Below are 20,620 nucleotides of genomic sequence, written 5' to 3'. Positions count from 1 at the left end.
TGCACTAATGCTGTTTCCCTGTCTAGAATCGATAATGCAGATATCATAGGTGCACAACGTGCTAGCAAGTCTCTCACACTGACTCAGCCAGTGTGTTCCTGGGAATAATCATTACAGCGGTTTTGATAAAATGTGTTTGAACCTTTTTGGCATGGTAGGCTGCAAGAGCCCTGGGGAACCCCGTAACGTAGATGACTACATGAGAAAGTCACAGCAGAGCACTAGCAACAGCCTTGCTGCTACCAATTAAAAACCATCTACGGGGATACATTGCATTGTCACATATGAAGACTTTCAAATTGTTCACGATATGCGCTGAACAAAAACTTGTCTCGTGTTTGATTTTATAACATGTTGCTCCAGCTGTAATCAGAAGCAAACCCACATATATGGTACACATGACAAACGACCTGCCACAGAGTAAGTTAACATCGGCTGAACATCCATGGGCAAGGGCGTATTTTGTTAAAGATTTAAATTAAAATTGCCCATTATGATAAAATCTGAAGAGGCAAATTGTTGAAATAGGTAGACAACCAGGCTGGACAGTTAATCAACTAATGACTCTCTTTTCTAGAGACGTGTTAATATAAACATTCCTAATTAAAACACACATGCTTCCTTGAACAAAGTTTTAAAAATCAACTGAGAAACTTTTGACAAAGGAAACGGAAAGCTTTCGGTTTGTTACCTTACAACTGTTTTGAAAAGTTACCAGGTCCACCGCTTACCCTGCCTTGTGAAGAATGTTAACAAGTAGGGACTTCTAAGACTCAAAGCCCCAAAAGGTGGAAGCCGAGATTTAGTAAAAAGAGGAAGAAATAGAGAGAAAATGTGTGTGTGTGTGGGGGGGGGGGGATGTGTGTGTGTGTGTGTGTGCACATATCATGCAGCTGCAAGTAGTGCAAACACAATCCGATCAAGGGACCAGGTACATGGAAACATACAATCTAACAGTCTGTTAGGGGCATAATTGTCACTTGCTAATCTGGAGGTGATTCAGTTTGTGGCATGTGTGCCATGAACTACTTGCATACAGTTGATGTATGAATAAGGGGAACTGAGCCCATTCTGTTGTGCACACCTTTGTATTAATGCCCCCCTCCTAGGGCATTATATACACTTAGAGCAGATGAAAGTCCTACTTTTTGGGCCTGGCTGGGGATTTGAAGACTTTTATGGGGGCATAGCCTGGTCTACTGGGTAGGAATGTTTATAGAAATGGTGAGGTTTTGGGGTTTGGGATAATTTAGGGAGCTGCGGAATAGTTGAAGGAGGTGGAGGAATTGGGTCACCAGAAGACATCGGGTGGACTTGGGACAGTGTGAGTGCTTTGAGTGGGGTCAGGTGGCGGAATTAGGTCATAGGGTGGAATGGAGGTACAAGGAGGAATAGGGGCAGGTGTGCTGGAAGCACTTGTGTCAGAGGAGGTATGTGGCAGACAGGGCAGAGAGCATATCTTCCAGGATGTTAACCAGTTTAGACAGTTACTGAGTTAGATTTGCTTTAAAACACTTGGAAATTGTGACTCATTATCCTGTGATTCTGGGCAAGTCATTAAATCTCCCTAGGCCTATAAACAATGCATGTGTTTGTGTTGTAATTGTGTATTGTGACTGGTGCACATGCGAAGAGCTTCAATACCTTTGGGTCAAGTTGGAGCTATAATTTAAAAAAACTACAGAAGAATGCACTAGGAGGTTAAAACTATAAACAAAGTCTTAACATAAGGAAAGACACATAGATACCCACTTACTTGCTGATTTGTACAGAGTGAAACCAGGAAATTTAGATAAAATCGTGGCTTCCATGCTGAAATTGTGTGATCTTAGGCAAATATTTAATTTCACTAAGGTAGGTTCTTGAAAGCCATTTCCTATGGGATGCTACCAGGCCATCTTTGATGGACTTCTCAGAACCTATACTAAAGCAAATGGAGGATTGCATTTCCAAGGGAAACCAGCCTTCACCTGTGGGCTGCTTCCTCTGTTCTATATCCCAGGTTGCCTATTTCAAAGCGGAATACTCGGCTAAAACAGTTTCCATTGATATAAGGCTGAAAATGAATGATTAGGAGTAAAATAAAGTGCCGCAAAAATGCCGCTAAATTTCCACATTTGTGCCGCTAAATTTCCATATTTGTGCCGCTAAATTTGCTAATCCATGCCGCTATTTCCTGGGGTATCTCTCTCAGGTGTATTTTCCTTACCATTGTTTAGACTTATTCATAAATGTAGGCCAACGAATGATATGGCCTTCACTTAAAACAATACAAAGTTCTTACCTGCCGGGCTCAAGATGCCTGCTATACCACCCACACTGCTTACGTCTTCATTAGAAGTCTGCATAGGGCATTGATCATGACCTACAGGAACCTGAACCATTTCAGGCACAAATCTATTTGCACAATTCTGGGTTGGTATTGTCACGCCAAAAGAGAGGGTTAGAAATTAAGAAAGAAGTAGCCAGGAAAAATGGGGTGCGCTACAATTGCTTGACACGTGCATTTTCGAATATGCTGCGTGTAGAATGTTACAGAAGATAGAAGTAAGGCTTCTATTTCACAATTTTGGGGCAAAAGATTTCCATGCAGGATATGGTCTGTGTGCAACAACAAAACAACTTTGTGTGGCGATTGCATTTTTAAGATTTCTAAAGACAGCTTTGTTTATTCAAGTGAAATATGTAGCACTAGCACTTTATTTACTACTCTAGGTTAGAGAATAAATGCCCTCCCCTATATGCTTTCCCCTTATTGTTTGGGATTATATTCCAAACTCTATTTTTAATTGCTACAGTGTCATATTATGTCTATCCACGATTGTGCCACAAAATGTCAGACCTCCAGGTTAATTGTGCTAAATGTGTGCTCATCCGGCAGTTTCCTTTAGAAATGGGTATAGACAGGTGGCAATGTTTAAATCCCCACGATCACTAGCTACTTAGGAAACATCTGACTGCTGATGGTCTCAGGTTTTAGATATGCCCTAATCCGTGCCACTACTCACCAAGTAGCAGCTATGGCCCCTGCAGGTAAGAGTGGTGCGGCGGTGAGGGGATTTCGGCAGACGATGCAGAAGAAAAATTATTTATTTATTTAATTTTCGGTCGTCAACTTCCATCAAAATCCACCCCCACCTGGCCCCACTGCTCGTACATGCATTGGTCACGTCTACCGAGTTGGTGGTCACGTCAGCCGCCCTGGAGGTCCCCTTGATTTCATTAAGTTTTTGATAAGGTTGGGGTACAGAATCAGGCACAAGGCTTCTGGGGAAACCATGTATGTTGTTATTCCAATAACTGGTGACACCAAATGATTCCCCTGCCCGGATCATCCGATAAATCATTGATTTTAATTGTTCATGACTGCATTAACTAAGTAAGGTACAGATTTCAGCCTGAGAAATAAGAGAGACGGTCAGTTGTATCTCAAGTCATTTAGGCACTTCAGAAGTGATGAGTTACCTCTGCCATATATGACCACTGTGTTGTTTTTGTTTTTATTTTTGACAGGAAAGCCTCCAAGTCTTGCTTCAAACATAGACACCAGTGATCTGGTTACTCCAAAAATGCAGTGGGTGCCACCTCCGAATGTTCAAAAAAATCCTGTGAACAAAATATCCTCAAGTAAGTTTCTGTTCCTACCAAACCTTGAATCTAGATGGGCAAACCTCTTCCACTGCTTGTTTAGTGTTACTTACTTCTTGGGGTATGTATGTATGTATGTATTGGTATTTTTGTATAGCGCAATGACTGTCACGCATCGGGTATCCTGGCACTTCGACTTGGATGATACAAACTAAGGGGCCGATTATGATGGCGGACGGACCTGAGTCCGTCCGCCACCATAGAGAAGGAGGGACCGTCCGCAGGGGCAGCGGCGGTCCCTCCATGCAGATTAGGATGTGACCCCCAGAGTGGCGGTCACATCCTCTATTTTTAACATTGCGGCGGGTGCAGCTTCAAGCTGCACCCGCCGCAATGTTAAAAATGCATGTATTACATTTACATGCACAAAGAGGCAGGCACCGCGCGGTGCCTGCCACTTTGTGCATGTAAATGTTGGGGGGTACCATAGGTACCCCCCATGTGCACCCCCCACCCGACACCCTGGGGGCCCGCAACGGGCCCCCAAAAGCCAAAGTCCACATGCTTTTCCACGGCGGAAAAGCCGCCGCGGAAAAGCATGTCTCCGTGCAAGTCCTAATTTGGCTGACGGTGTCTTGCAGACACCGTCACCAAATAGCCCTCCCCTCCCCGCGGATCAGTGGCGGACGGACCTGCAGTCCGCCGCTGGTCCATCCGCAATCCCACCGCCATCCTAATCTGGCGGTGGGTGTTCTATGTGGCTGCAGCGGTGAATCCGCATACTCCGGGACGGCTATGGCTTCCGCCGGCCCGGAGTATGCGGATTCACCGCAATCATAATGAGGCCCATAGTGTTTAGGCAGTTGCGCAGCTTAAAGAAAAGGGCTTACAGAGTTTTTGGAAACAGATACGTTTTCAGAGCCTTCTTAAAAGGAATAAGATCGTCCGTGCTGCGTAAGCATATTGGTAAGGAGTTCCACAGTCTCGCCGCAGTGAACCTAAATGATCGGCCTCCCATCCGGGTCCTCAGAATCTTGGGAACTACCACCATACAAGCAGAGGCCGAGCGGAGAGATCTAGACGGTACATACCAGGAAAACAAGTTCTGCAGAGAAGAAGGGCCCTGTCCGTGAAGGGCCTTATGTACCAAGCAAAGGGCTTTCAAATCAATCCTCTGGGGGATTGGAAGCCAATGGTGATCCCTGAGTGCTTTTTTGGAAGAGTCAGAGCGACGGCGCAAGAGGCCCAATTTGGCGGCGAAGTTTTGAACGCGTTGCAGTTTTCCCACCAGGGTCTTAGGTGCCCCCAGAAGTAGTGAGTTACAGTAGTCAAGCCTACTTAAGATGATACTCCGCACTACTTCTGGCCTGGTTTGTACCGGAAGCATAGGGAGTATCTTCCGCAACATCCGCAGTAGGGTAGAGTGATGTCTTGAAGCACAGAGCTAGGGGCTTAACTCCAGATACATTTGATATAGGATCCGTACATGGAAATATAAGAATTATTTCAAAATATGTTGTGTCAGGATATTATCCTAATTCACAGCTGTGTAATGTTGGTGTGCATGAGCTAAAGCCATCTAGATTTTCAGGAGAAGCTCTGGCTATTTTCGTGTTTCCAATTTCGATCCAGTGTATGTGCATTTTTCTCAAGTGAATATCTGTGAAGTCTGGTATAGCTCTGGACCTAATGAACAGATGATGTGCACCCCAATGTAAGAAAAGACTATATATGAGATTCCAACTTTTCGCCAGAGTAATATATAGCACATATTGATCGTAAATCTTTTTTTGTTATTCACCCAATGGCTCTTACGTCTTTTAGAACCATGCTCAGGAGAAACACAACATTTGACTCACACTGTGTCAATCTTGACTACACCGACTTTCTTAAACCGTAGGTACTGCTGTATTCCATTCCAGCTAAGAAAAATAAAGGTGCTTTAATGAGCCTGAAACAGATGACTAGGTGCCTCTACAACACCCTTGGGTAGGCCATAGCCCATTCCTCCCATTTTTGCAAGCGCTCATCACCTCAGTAGGCGAGTGCGCGCTTTTATGATACCATTCTGAATTACAACGCACAATTCTCTAGATACACATGAGGATGATGCATTGTCTAGAAGTTATGGCACAACTGATTCTCGGATGCTTATTAATAATAATTAAAATGGATGCTCAGAGAAGTTCTGAAAGGCATAGGATGTTTTCTTATAATTAATTTCATTAACATTTTATAAATAATTGCTCCCATCTTGATAAAAGAACTTCAGTGTTTGCTGGAATTGCACCCAGGCGTGGTAGTAGATTATATGGTACATGTGCTGCAAAAAAGATTTTCTTAAACCTATAAAATTGTAATTTCTTATCACAATTCTCTTACATTAAAATACAGGCAACATTTAAAATGTTCCATCTATGCAAACCGTTTCTAGACTCGGTGCCTAATACTATAGTCGTTCTTATTCTGAGCACTCTCTACATAATCTTTAGAGCTGGAGTCCAGAAATTAGACACCCCTCAACTTTAACCTCAGTATCTCCGACTTAAGGGATACCTTGTTTTGCTGTTTAGATACTCTGAAAGTGTGCTCCACATGCTATAAGAAAATAAGATTTGTGATTGGGAAAGCGAGAGCAGATGTGGTGTAGCGGCTAATCTGCCAATCCTGGATTATAAGGACCTAGGTTCTAATCCTGTCTCCTGAATTTAACTGTGAAGTGCAGTGGTTAATTTGTAAAAAAAAGAAGTGCCTGGGCTCTCGGCAGGAGGCAACTTCAACCAGCCCATTTCTCCTGTTATTGCTGCCTAACACAGAACCAACAAACCCAACACGTGGGGATTGGATGTGTCGTAATGGCTAGAGCTGTCGAATTTGGAGCTGGGGAACCACATATGTCACTCAGGGGTTGATTTATAGTATGGTGGAGACACTAGCCTTTTACAAACACAACAGAGTACTGTCCACCTCATTTAGAAGTGGGTGCATATCAGCTGTCATTGATGGAGCCAAAACTCAGACCGCCTGATCTAGTATGGGTTGTTGGAGAAAAGATATCACACTGCCCACTCTTTTTGGAGTTGATGGTTGGATAGTTTTTTTTTAATTGTCCGTCAATGCCAGAAAAAACTTGTGGTGAGGGACAGAAAAATAAAGACTCACACTCCCTGGAAGAAACTCCCAGGGTGTGTGGGTCATTAGTTTTTTGTTTTTCTATAACAAACTCCCAGTTTCAAAATGGACGGCAGATGTCCACCGAACATTTTGTTCCTCGACAGCAACCAGCCTTATGGTGGCTCCTATCAGGGTACAAAGATCACTGCTGGGCTTGCGGTGTGCTCTAAATTTGGTGAGCGGTAGTCCGTCGGAGAGGAGGACCTAATGTCCTCTGCCACTCTGATGGACTAAGTGTCATCCATCAAACTTTAAATCTGGCCCTTAGTTGCCTGTGCATAGAATTGTAAATGTGATGTATGTGTGATATAAAATACTCCTTTCCTACTCTGCAATTTACATGCGGTTGTAACTACATATGTACATAGGCTGTAGGCATGGAAGAGAAATTAACTGGGATATGTTTGGTAGCTCAAATTCAATGAGTGGGAAAGTAGATTCAAAAAGTCAGGCAATGCAGGCAGCCTATTTGTGCTGGTGCCCTAATGTATCTCACTCCATGACTCAGGGCTGAATGGGGCATACATTGCACAATTAAATTATGGCGACAGCAAAGCAGTGCCTATCTTAAATACTTGTTGCAATATTAATGTAAAAATCTATTGCAAGCGTCACTCCAAAAATAAATTTAAACATTTTTCAAAACTCATTAGTGTCTTCTTGAAACACTGAGCCAACATTTAGGCGGAGATACAGTCCTTAATTTGTTAAAAGAAACTAAGTCGTGGTGCCCAAAGTGTTTATTTGTTAGTTCCACACCAGAGATACTGAATACCAAGGCTGCCTAGTCATGATTCCACCCAACCCTCTTTCATCTACCACCCTACACCTCCTGTTTCTTGCAGGATCTTTTCATCCTGGCATTCTCCTTTGTCACTCTTTTCCCTATTGTTCCCTCCCCCTTCTTTCTCATGTGTTTGCCCTTTTCTCTCTCAATTTGGATCAATTAATTTTATTTGAATGTATATCATGAACTTTGTGTAGAAGGGAAACCAAAACCAAGTGTGAGCTTCCACTCAAATAATGTAGAAACATTGTTGGGCCATGATCCTTACATGTTAAAGTTTATGTGGGAGGAGGGAGATGCAGAGGGATCTGCTTGTTCTAGTCCCATCGTGATATCCCCTGATCCCATCCTGGAATGCCAATTCTATATGGAATGTTGCAGAGCTTATTCTTTGTATGTGTGCATATGGATATCAGATGGATGAGGAGTCTGAGTAGGAAGCTACCCGGCTGCCAACTGTGCTTCTAGATATACACTTATCATCAATTATACTCTTCTTCTTGATAAAGGAGATACCTACATGAACACAAGTGTCCAGCATCTTTCTACAACATTACCAAAATATTTCATTCTAAATATTCAGCTGATCTTATGCACTTGATATGTTGAAGAGAGGCATCTTCTTTCACATGTTAAAGCAGCAAGTCAAACTCTCTATGCAATTAAGTATATAAAAGTAGAAGTATGCAATCATTCTATTGTTGTACACTCACTTATATTTTTTCCTTTGCAGAGGAGTCATGCCAAGGGGACAAATCAATATTCTGCCAAATGGAAGTCCTTGTCCGCTACTGCTCTATACCTGGCTACAACAAGCTCTGCTGTGAGTCCTGTGGTAAAAAGACCTACACGACCAGCCTTCCGCCAAACTCTGAGCAAGCAGCTTTGGAGAACAGAGGCCCAGATGGGGCCATGATGTCAACTCCCTTCGTACAGACGCCCTCCCTCCCAACCGTTCGGAGCAAGCTGGTGACAGTGGCGACCAGAGTATCCGCACACATAAATAGCCCTCAGGCTGCCCAAGACCCTCAGAGTGGACCTGAAAGATCAGAAGCAAACAGGACCTCAATTGGAGAGCCTGAGGGCAGAAACATGTCTACTGTGGGCTCAGAGAGACAACTGAGCCAGTTTGCAGCAACGGCTGCTAGCCAAACCCCAGAGGAACTCTGGGACAGTCCTGCTTTTCTGTGGGAGAAAACGTCAGCTAAAAAGCACAATAAGGGCAGCGTGTCATTATCCCAGGATGCAACACGAAGGAGGAAGGAAGGAAACGACTCTCAAGGGGGGGCACGCAGGTCTCCTGTGGTGACATGAGTCCGGAGTTACCCTTAAAACTCTCAGGTGTATCGAGGCATTCATACGAAAGACAAGATCTCAAACAGTAGTAAACAACAACGGTTGTTTTATGTTTTGACTCTAGCACTTCCCAAATTTGCAAAGAACAAAGCAAGATCACTCTGGTGATCAATAGCTTAAAGAGATGATAGCCACTGTGCTTTGAGACAATGAAGCTCAGTTCAAGTTACCTCACAGTGCAAACTGACTGCACTTGATATTGTCCTAAATGTTCCATACACAGAAGGTTTAACAAAGTTCTTCTAACAAGTGGTGCTGTAAACACATGCTGTTGAGCTCATCCTTCATCAAGTGGTGCTGTGTTTGCTTTAATGGGCTATTAAGAACTCGGAATTGATCTTGGATGAAGGAAGTGCTACTGCACGGTGCTTTTTTTTCCTGTTTCACCCCAAAATAGTCATGTTTGGTTCGCAAAAAGCACCCCTGACCACCAAGATATCCTGCACATATTAAAATAGAAATTTGATATAAGGTGGATACCAGCTGGATGGATGCCGGTCAGCCAGAAATGAGTCAAGCACACTCCTGTATTAACAACCCTTTTTCTTGTGCCTGACATACTCAAGGAACCATAAGTGCCTGTTACAACTAGAGATAGGGAGGGAGAAGGTCATCTCGAACCACCTAGAGCAATAGTGGGTGCATTAGATTTTAGATATTTGATGGAGACATTTTTCAGCTGCCTGTCCAACATAAAACAGATTTTTTTTCAGCCAGGACAGCTTTGGGTGTGTTGTTGCCAGTCACTATTAACATTATGGTCCTGTTGTTCATACACTCGGCCATAGGCCTTCTGGAATTCGACATGCCCATTTCTTCAGCTTAAAAATGCAATTTCCAAAATAGTGGAAACAAAAGTAGGAATGCGGGTAGTGGGCAATATTTTCACATTGTTATTTTGAACACCATTTCTTCTTCTTAAGTCAGAACGTATTCGTACTACCCACTTACCCCTCTTACGTAATGGTGAAATGTTCTGTATGAACACATTGAGATGAGAATTGCACCACTACATCTGGGTTCCTTACTGAAAACCCAGGGGTGAAAAGATTTGACAATTAATTTTGCTGTCCCTACTTGACTGTTAAGAATCCGTAATAGTCTTCTGCAGGGACACAGCATTTTCTAGGTGGGTAGAATGTGGCTTGCTGGGGAATTCGAGCATTATTTAAGTAGTACATTAAGACCAAAATGTGGCTAGGGAAGACGAAACATTACTAGAACAACATTTTCGAAAAGCCAAGGGCCCAGAGAAATATTCCATGTAAATGTGATTCTATCACAATGGCCTAGGCTTTTATAGGCAGAAAGCAGCTATAGCTGAATTCTGTATTTTTTCGAGATCGGTGGGTTTAACAAGCCTTACGCTGTAAAGTATTACTGTATTAATGAAGGCATATTCATCAAGAACAAACTGCTGAAAAGAGAGACATTTTGTGAAAGAATGGGGAACAGGTTCTCAACCCCCATTCTAGGGTTAGCATCGAGTTTAAAACATGAAAAAACAGACAAAACATATGAATATGAATATATATGAATATGTATTACCAAATTGTGCACATTTGTACATGAAAGTCAGTTTCGAAGTACGGCATGCAGCTTAGAAACAAGCTCAACAAGTGGTGTGGCATTACTGGGGGTAGAAAGAAAACATTCAAATATTGGTGCTATCATTGTAACTGGTACTGTAGCATTCACTTTTGAAAATGTAGATTGGGCCCGTGAAAGTGATCTCTTGTGATTTTAGTGGCCACTGAAAGTCATTTATGCACATTTTATCATTGCTCGTCTATTTTTTTATTTTTAATTTACAGAGTTTTATATAGCACGAACTTGACCTGAAGGTATCGGGTATCAGAGCGCTTTAATAGCACCAGTTGCATTACATGAGGACACATACATTTTTTTGTTAGGCACGGGGAGATTAAGTGATTTGCCCAGAATCACAGGATGTTCAGCATCGTTGCCAAGTCTCAAACCCAGTTCCCCAGATTCCAGGTCAACCGCCCGAGCCGTTAGGCCGATTCCTACAGAAAATTAACTACAAAACATGTATCTCTTTTATGGAGTAGGTACAGACAACAGTGCCCTCCACGAGGAGGATGTGACATCATCTAGGGCCTTGCCTGCTTATCCAATAGGACTTTAACTAGTACAGTGGCACATGGACTGACTGCTGCTCTGATGTGTATGCACCATGCCAGCATGCAATGCACAACGAGACGCTTTTGGTCGGTTTCGTTCCCATGATGCACCACTTCTCAATACCACATAAACATGCACCATAGTAAGTTGGACTCAAGAAAACAACATTCTGCTCAAAGGTATTCAGTGCTATGGAAAGTAAAGAAGTTAAGTACATGCAACATATAGACAGCCACAATGACTTCCAGAGATTATACAGTGGATCTACAGCAAGATCAATACATGGAAGCATCTGCATTCTCCCAATTATCAGGGTTTCTAAAAGACCACTACACCTATTCACCACACCAAATAATTGATTATTAAAAGTAGAATGCATTGATAGAAAAATAATTCTGCTGTGTAAAAATGCAATACATTCCTTCCCAAAAATCATTAAAATAGACTAACATTTCCCTTTGTCTATAAAGTTCACACCAGAATCAAACAGACAGGAAATGGTTTGACATTTTCACTGAGTATCACTCAAAAGTGAAAAACTTCCATGCCTGTATCGTCCATTTGTGCTTTGATTCACTATTGATTTGTACCACAGAAAAATGTATTTTGAGAAATTAGGAATGTATGAGGTGACCTGAATAGGTATAAAAGCCTAAGGAAGGAAGTTAATTATCGATTTAGTTCATTTTTTATTTTCTGATACATGTCCCCACGGTGCTTGTCATGGAACCTTCAAGAACTGAGGCGGGACAAACTGAATAGCTGTGTAGTCACAGTGATTTTAAGTCATAGCTTCAAAGGTTTAGTTGATCTGCGACGAATGAGATGCCTTTGTCAGTTTTTAGAAGAAACTCTCCTATTTCTGTCACACGATCTTGCCATCAAATCGAAGGCTGCCAAAATAGAGATCTAAAGGAACATGGCAGCCAGAAACATTTTCTGATCGATTGTCAAGCAAATTAAGAATAAAATTGTAAGTGCCAAGCAACTTGGTGGAATGTGGTGATCAAACCGACATAATGTAATTTTATAAGGTATCATGTTGTACATTCACATGTATAACGTTAAGCCGCTTCAAGTGAATGTTCATACATGGAAGCCAGACACAGTTTCAGACAGTAAGAACAAACAGCTTCAGCTCTGCCATCATCTTGTGTTGATCTGCCCATTAGTTCAAATGAACTTAAGACTAAGGTGCCATTTTGCACTTTCTTGGAAAGATAGCCATAGATAGTTCAATGGATTGCACGCCAACCATCATCTCTGAATATGTGTGCTCATCTCCTGATCGGGCGAATTGTACTGATGTGTGCACAGTAGACAGGCAGTGAGCAAAAGCCAATCGCTGATGAAGTTTCCATGTTAGAATTAAGTGTATAAGTCACTTGTGCCTAATGACAAAATACTCTGGGCCTATCGTAAAGCGCGTGTAACTATTTCCATTGAATTTCAATGACTGGAAGTAATGGTGAAGCATTTGGTGGTATCTACCCTTCTATTTTCAATTCTTTAGATCTGCAGTTGGTCACATTAAAATGTAATATAATATATTTATAATTCCGGAGGCAAATATTCTGTCCTTTGCTAATGTCCTGGCATATCCTCTTGGGAAAGTGACCCCCTCTTGATACTGCCTATGTCCACTTCGATATTGTCCCGAGTACTTCTGCGGCCAGATGGTAGCTACCTATTGTCCTCCATTTCACGGGGATGACTTTAGCTAATTCAACCAGGCAACTAGGTCTTGGCCAATGGAAATCAAACATGTTGCTTCCTGTGACTTCAGTTAATAAGCGTTTGTTTGTGTAGACATATGGCATATGTTTTGAGAGCCAGGCAAAACATGTTCAGCATTTTAAACATTCCTTCATTGTTGCAGACCATGAATATGTAAATTGTAGATTTGAAAGACTGTAAAGTATTTTAGTTTATCTCTTGTTCCCTGGACACCTATTGTGGATTTGAAATGAGACAATTTAAGGTGCGTGTTTTCCCAAAAACTAGAGCCCTTGAAATGTAGTGAGAGCAGTCAAAACTGTTGTTTTAGCATGAAGATAAATGAGAACTAGAGTGCCTCGAAATAAATGTATAATTAGTAAGGGTAAGTAGATGCACCTAAAAAATTATCGGACGGTGTAAGTGGCCCCTTTGTTCTGCACCACTTCACCAAGATCATATTGGTAGCACAGATGACCTTACACACCCTTTGACCACCTGACCGGAGCACAGAACATGATATCATATGGCCTTTTTATCTGATGCCATGATATATTGTGACTAAATATACCATTTTGATTTGCTGAAATTACATTTATAAGACAAAGGCTCCTAATAGAAGTATACAACACTGTAAAACCAGGAAAACTAGTATATCAACACCATTTCATGTAGTACAAAGCAAAGGTGCATTACAGTTGCCAGTAGGAAGAACAGAGAGCAAAAGCATCAACTGTATATCTAACATTCAGGAGTTTTATTGCCACGTTCCTGATATTTTCATATGTTTTTAATGGCAGCCCATTGATTCATAAACATATTGTTCTGCTCTGGTACACCAATTCATCCCCTAAATCCATTCTCCCATAAGGGGTGCCCTGGTGGAGCGCCAATATAGTGCTATATCCCATTTGGCCAGTTAAATCGAGTGCCACCAAGATTCAGATGTTTCTTGCTCCCCCACCCAGGCCCAGGATATCATTCTGGGGGTGGCAAGGATGGCCCAGGCTGTCACTTCTGTGAGAGTTGGGCGTATTTGGACCAATATTGTTGTATTATGGGGCATGACCATATTCTTTGGAAGAAGGTTCCTGGTTCAGTTTTCCATCTAAGGCAGGGGTCTAGTCCTTGTTTCGTTCTATTGAGCTATGCTGGGCTATAATAGACTCTGTTTAGGTACTTTAATTGTATAAGGTGAAACTTAGTGGAGATCACCAGGGTTCTGTGGGCCATCTTTGCCTCTGTCCAGTCAGCCTCATCTAGGGGACCAATATCTTGTGTCCACCTGTCCCACAGCACCACCATAGGGCCGAGGATGTTGCTCACTAGTGATCAGTATGGTCTTGAGATAACTTCACTTCCAATGGGTTATAAAGTGATCGAGATGATCCTTTTTGATCTATTGTTCAGAAAGAGATTATACTTCCAAAATGTATATATCAGTTGGAACTGAAAAAATAGATAGTTGACACAACAAAGGCTTCTAGCAGAGCGTTCTGTGATTTTTATCTAGGAGAGAAAGTTCTCAGCGATGAAGAAAGTAGTACGTGTGCATTGCCTGTACATTTTAAGCGAAGCTGGGATGCGCCTCTGGGATAAACATCTTCCTGGGAGAATGAGAGAGGCTTATCACAATGTCGCCCATTTAAAATTGTCTTTCTAGCAGCATGATGCATGATTGTGCTGAAGAGGCATCCAATACAGTGGAAAGTTTGTCTCCGATCTGCCACCGGCAGGGGATATGCCCCAATTAACTTGTGCTGTCTATTGGTCCTATATGCAGTATTAAAATCATGACATTCAAATATAACAAACAACAGTCTTTATTTATATAGTTCTGAAATCATGCCATCCCCATTGACTATCAAACGGTGTTCAGACAAAAACATAACATATTGTCCTTTCTGATAAAATCCTAGTTTCAGAATCTTTGAATCCACCCTGTAAATATACATACACCATTACTATGCAATGGTGTGCTTTGTTGCACATGTTCCTGATCCACTTGTATTTATATTTGGTGTACTATATCCATGAGACAAATCGACACCTACACTACAGCCAATGCCCAAACCTACAAGTACGACATGTACATGGGTTAACTCTTCCTCAGGTAGGTGCAATTACAGTGTATCATATAAACCATACTGTCTTCTTCAAGGCAATTGTTTTTATAGCAAAACATATATACTGTATGAGCACTCAGGGCCTTATTTACAGTAAAGTGCCGCAGCGCGGCACCGCAAGACCTTTGGCTGCGGCACGCTGCAGCACTTTCAAAACACAGGGCTACATGATATTTACAACAATTTGATGCATCCCTGTGCGTTTCCCTGCTCTGGCGCACAATCGGATTCCATGCACCACGCAAGCACCCTTGCACCATGGTGCAAGTGTGCCTGCGCTGCGGGGAGATTGTTTCTGTGCAGGAAGATGGACTTTTCTGCATAAAAACAATAACAAAAACAATAAAAAGAGGTGATTTCGTCTTCCTGTGTGTGCTGCAGAATACACCACCCCTGGAAAGAAGAAAAAAAATTCTTGTTGCACCTCGCTACACCACCCCTCGGTTGGTGTAGCATTCTCACACATTTCCAGGTTTATGAATTCTTGTAAATCTGGAAATCCTGCAGAATACATGGATGTTGCGTGGGAACACCCACAGCAACACCCATCTGACGCCCCTTTCACTCAAAATGTTGCGTGAGAAGGGGCCATATTTACGAGGTCAGGTAAAGTCACGCATGGTGGATTTACGTGTCTTTGTGAATATGAGGCAGGAGGTTGCACCAGCCATGTGTCACAAAAATTGACGTACCGGTGAAACAAGGGGCTTGTGAATAAATCCCTCAAAATGTTGGCTCTAAAGCATGTAGCCGACCGGCAAACTTAGCACATTACAGGTGTGTCACATTCAATATTCACACGTTAGAGTAGTGTGCATCATTTCTATATTCAGAGGTAGGAGAGCGTTTCAGATCTGACGTCAATCAAATATTTGATATCTTTAACTAGACCACCTTCATGTGCCCAAGTTAGTTCTAATTTTGATGCAACACTGAACTGGAATAAATATCTGCTTGTCCAAGGCAGGATTTTAGTGATTTTCAGGGTCAGGTTGTGCTGTGCTCTGAGTAATATCCTGCCATTTATTTGAAATGGTGCTACCGAGTGTCTCTTGGGATCCTCAGTTCTAGGATATTCTTGGGACCCTATCTTCTAGGTGCTGTATTAGAATTGCACTGGCAGTGAATATTTGAGTTTTTTTTCCTAGTCAACGCAGGAAAGATCACATGATTGTCTGAACATCTCACCATATATGAATTTCTTTTTTTTCTAAATCCTACTTGTAAGTAATATTCTCTCTAATACTGCATCCAATTGAAGAACTGTGTACAACATTTCTAAGCAGTTCAAATAGAATTAGATAATTTAACTCAAACCTCCCAGATTCTCAATGGCTTTAGGCTTGCCAGCCTCTCAGTTCTATCAACATAGGCTTTCCCACTTGGGTCTGGGCTGGAGGGATGATTGCCCTTCATTGGACTGACACCACCGTCATTCATTCCTGCTGTTTACTCTTGTCCAGTGTTATGGGATTTGTATAGTTTTGTACATACAAGATTCAGAGTTTTTAATTTTTAATATTTATTAATTTTGATGTTTTGAAAATTTCACCTGTGTTAAAAATGTACTTTCCTTTTCTGTTTTGGATGAAAAAATTCCTAGCAAATAAAAAATATATTATGTGAGTAATGAGATTTGTTTTGCTGTCACTGTTGTTATTAATAGCAGGTAGTACGTCATTGAACAAGGGGGGTGTTTACATCCAACATTCAAGATTTGAGACATTACAATCCAGGCACAATTTGGATTTGAAGATACCAATATATATGCGTCACGGACACGTTTCTTTACACCAATTATGTGGTAAAGTAAATTCCAATTGTATGGCTGTATGTGTGTTGAAATCAATCTTGCTACATGTGCAAAGTTTATGGTGTGTCAGTGCTTGCAGTGCATGGGCATAGTGTAAAATGTGGCAAGATAAATTCCTGGTAGTGTAACAATTGTATAGCGTAACACACAAGGGTCATGCGTTTGGGAAGAGATTTTTTTTTCATAGCTCTAACCTGCACAACAAAAATGAGTCCTTTTTCTCAAGATTAAGTCAAACCTAAGATTGATCATCACCCTGTCTCCAAATTCCCTATACTTGTACTAGCTTTTAGTGCTATTCAGTCCTTAGTGTGGAGATCTCATAAAAAGTTTATAAGTAGTTCTGTTTTCTTACTAAGGAAAGTTCCAATATCCATGTCTCTTCGGGTTGATGAATCTTTGCCACAATATTAGAGTGGATCACAACCCAAACACATCTTTAAAATAAACTTTGTCTTCAACATTAGATATTCAGTCAAAAATGAGAGGTTGGTGACATTTTATTCAGATTATCCAAATAAATCAATTTTCAGAAATGTTGAAAGAATTTGGTTAGAAGAATCATACAAGTAGCGCGTTCCATAAAGAAATTATTCTCTATCCTAATCTAAAGGACCTAATCTATGCTAGCAAGAACCCATAAAGAGTTCCTTTTGGAAAAAAGTAAGTAAAACTTTTAGAGCAAAAAGCTAATAGCTATAAAAAAAAAGGCCAAACTCCCCATAAAGAGTAGTTCTGGAAACTCAGCCGAGTTCCCTAACAGCTTCAGTAGCACATTAAAACAGGTTAAGGAATTAATCACAGCAGTTGCTATGATTGGCATCAGATAGAAAGTCTCCTCACACCTGGTAAAGAAAACAAAGAAATAACCATTAGCAGTGGCTTTTGGCAATTCATGTTAGCACAATAAAGTGCTAAGAGACATGGCAGGGTAGGGGTGCATAGAATGCTTAACTCTTTAGCTAGGAACATGTACTATATGGAAAGCATGAAATAATTTGGGTATGCCATCTATAACCAATGAGGAAGGATCTTCTAATGGTCCATCGCCATCTTTCTCAATTTCCACAGTAAAGGTCCATGTCAACATTTAGTTATTTGAATGTGGCTACAGCGTATTACAAAATGATGCATCTAGGAAGGTTCTCATGAGAAACAATGGTCTACTCTATAGGTGAAACATTAATATTTAGCATATCCTGGTTAGATAATGTAATGTAATCCTACAATGAGCATTTCTTTCATTAATGTACTTGTTATTATAAACATATGGCAGAGCAAACAATCTAAAATATAATGAAGTCATATGTATGAGGATGGAAATAAATACATGTGCAGTAAACAGCACATCAAGTTCCACAGTTCAGTTGTAACTTTAAATCATAATTTTACAAACAGGCATTTATTTTCTTAAAGGGATAGGAAAGAACAGTAGAAATGGGAGCTTCTGTAGAAATAAGCAGCATTTTCACTTTCTGAATGTTTAATAAAATAATATTTTCTAACCACTATTCTGATATGCAATTGTTTATGTTACTGTTAAAGCACATTTCTAAATTAGTATGAGGTTAAATTTATGTAAAAATGTTCAACTTCCACGTTAGCATGCACCAGGCCGAGACTACTCCGGGAACCAAATTTAGAAATGATAGCCAAGCTAGCTGCCATTTATAAAGCATTACAAAAGGGGGTGGTGATGGACAGAGCATCTGAACTAATCAAACACTCACACCCAGTCAAAAGATCTGGGTTTAATCTATCACCGTTCTTTAGCCCACTCTGCCACCCCAGTTCAGACATGGCTATATGCAAATCAGTCTGACCCTGTGCCTCATGGGAACAGTCCAGCCCGAACTGCCAAGCCATGTCTTCCCTGGACCGGAAACAAGCTTCCGGGGACCGGTTTCTGGCATTCCAGCCGTCTTCAGCCCGGCTTGCTTGAATCCAGTGGCAAAGTGAGCAAGGGACTCACGTCTGAGCATACCCTGCCACACTTATGGCGGCCAAAAGTGGTACAAAAGGGGGAAGAAGTTGCCAGCATGGCAGTTCCTGTCAATGCTTTTTACAGTTTGGTAAAGGACTCTATCAACATGACGGAGCCTTGCACCAAACTGTTTCTTTCTTATTTTCAAAAAAGTATATCTTGTAGCGGGATTTGTTTTTAACAATCAAAAGATAATTCTCTCCTCGCCGTAGGAGTCCTCTTGGACATGAGGAAATATATGATGAAAGGAACAAACATGACAATCACTAAGAATATAAGGAAACAAGAAATCATGACAGCATAGACCCTGCAAGTACATAAACGTAATGTACTTGCTACAAACTTGTTTTCCATAGTGGAACGAATTCTTGACTACAAATAAATTTGCTCAGTAATTCAATTGAAGTGGTCTATTTGCCCAACTATACAAGAATATGATCCACTGGGGTATTTTTAATAGTTTTTGTTGTGAATGAGCATGAGTGGAAGTGGTATGGCAGATGATAGAATGGGTGTGAAATTTTAACTATGCTTTTGGATGGGGATCCTGTCATGTTGGTGTTTGTCTTACCAATGTTGTTGGAAGCAAACATAGTTCTCTTTGATCAGTGGAACTGGGAAATATATGATATCTCTGACTTGAATTACTGTTTGTAAGATACGAATAAAATAGTGAAAATAAATATTATGCGTAAAACACAAGACCATCACCACAATAGATTCAGTTTGAGAATGTCTAACTTATGAACTGACATTTTTTAACTAAATGCGTGGAGGTATGCCCATACAAAGTAATAGGGGGTTGGCTTTATGTGTTGCTTTACGTGCAGATATATGTCTTTGAGAAACACTGCACAAAATAGTTGTTCCCTAATACAATATGGTTTGCTTTCTGTAAGCTCATTATTGCTTTTTGATAACATTATTTATTTTTCCAGTTCCGACAATTAGCTTCTTCTAAATATTTTAACTGTTCCTTTTCCTTAGGGCAATACGATTGCAGTCACCTATCCATTTCTTTATGTGTTGTCGTCTGGAAATTATGAGATAATTAACATTAATGATGGCTCAAAATTGCCTCTCACTGCAATTCTCACATCATAAAAGCACATTAAAAATGCATGCCTATTGTGGTTAGGAAGAAAAGTTTGTTCTGTGTCGAAAGTGCTTCCGTGTTGAATGAGAGTTTTGCTGGTGCAGAATGTGGCTGCTCGTATGGTTTGCAGTGGCAGCAGGTACACACACACACAAACACACACACACATTCACAACACTCAGTCACAAATACACATACATACATTCATACATATACGCACACACACCAAACATCAAATACATAAAACTTACCTTCACTGCAGATTTCGGAAGGGAAACCTCGGGAGGTCCTAGGAGGGTTGATCTGCTCCCTTTCCTCATTGGCTGTTCATAGGTGGTGGTCAGATATCACAGACAGAACATTTTGGTCGCAAGGCAGTGGTCAAGAAATGGAGGTGGATCAGAATGCAGGGATGGATATAAATATGTCGAAGAAGACTACTGCTTGTCATAAGTACAATAAGGTGGACCACTGGAAATGAGAATATAGACAGATCTCAATTGTATTTAAATGCCAAACATAAATGTGATGCTCATGCAGAATATGCAAGTTCAAAGTCACATAATGCCAGTATGCCCCAAGCAGCAAAACATGGCTAACCAAAGGTACAATTCGAATCTCAACTCAAAGGTTCAACAGAACCGTTGCATGAGTATCGACAAGCTCCAACAGTTTCCGTTTTTTGAACAGTCTCATTGTACTGGACCCTGTTCCCTGAGAGGGGAGCCGGATTGTGTGCCTAGCGCAGTTCTTGATGTAGACCAGAGTAGGCCTATGTGGATGGAAAGGTGAATGGCCACCCTGTATCATTGTTGATTGATACTGGAACTACCTG

At 41.2% G+C, this 20,620-nt stretch overlaps 1 protein-coding gene across 2 annotated transcripts in view; it reads left to right on the top strand.

Moving 5' to 3' along the window:
• ADAMTS14 (ADAM metallopeptidase with thrombospondin type 1 motif 14) overlaps positions 1 to 8,990 on the top strand; it is a 508,740-nt gene extending 499,750 nt beyond the window's left edge. For both annotated transcript variants that reach the window (XM_086922254.1, XM_086922255.1), the window contains exons 21-22: positions 3,514 to 3,627; positions 8,283 to 8,990. In XM_086922254.1, the coding sequence (XP_086778380.1) occupies positions 3,514 to 3,627; positions 8,283 to 8,863 (695 nt within the window). In that variant the 3' untranslated portion in view covers positions 8,864 to 8,990. The remainder of the gene's footprint in view (positions 1 to 3,513; positions 3,628 to 8,282) is intronic.
• The last annotated feature ends 11,630 nt before the right edge of the window (positions 8,991 to 20,620 follow it).

Source organism: Lissotriton vulgaris, chromosome 5 (genome assembly GCF_964263255.1).
Source record: "Lissotriton vulgaris chromosome 5, aLisVul1.2, whole genome shotgun sequence".
Taxonomy (NCBI): domain Eukaryota; kingdom Metazoa; phylum Chordata; class Amphibia; order Caudata; family Salamandridae; genus Lissotriton; species Lissotriton vulgaris.
This window is presented reverse-complemented; position numbering and strand designations above follow the sequence as displayed.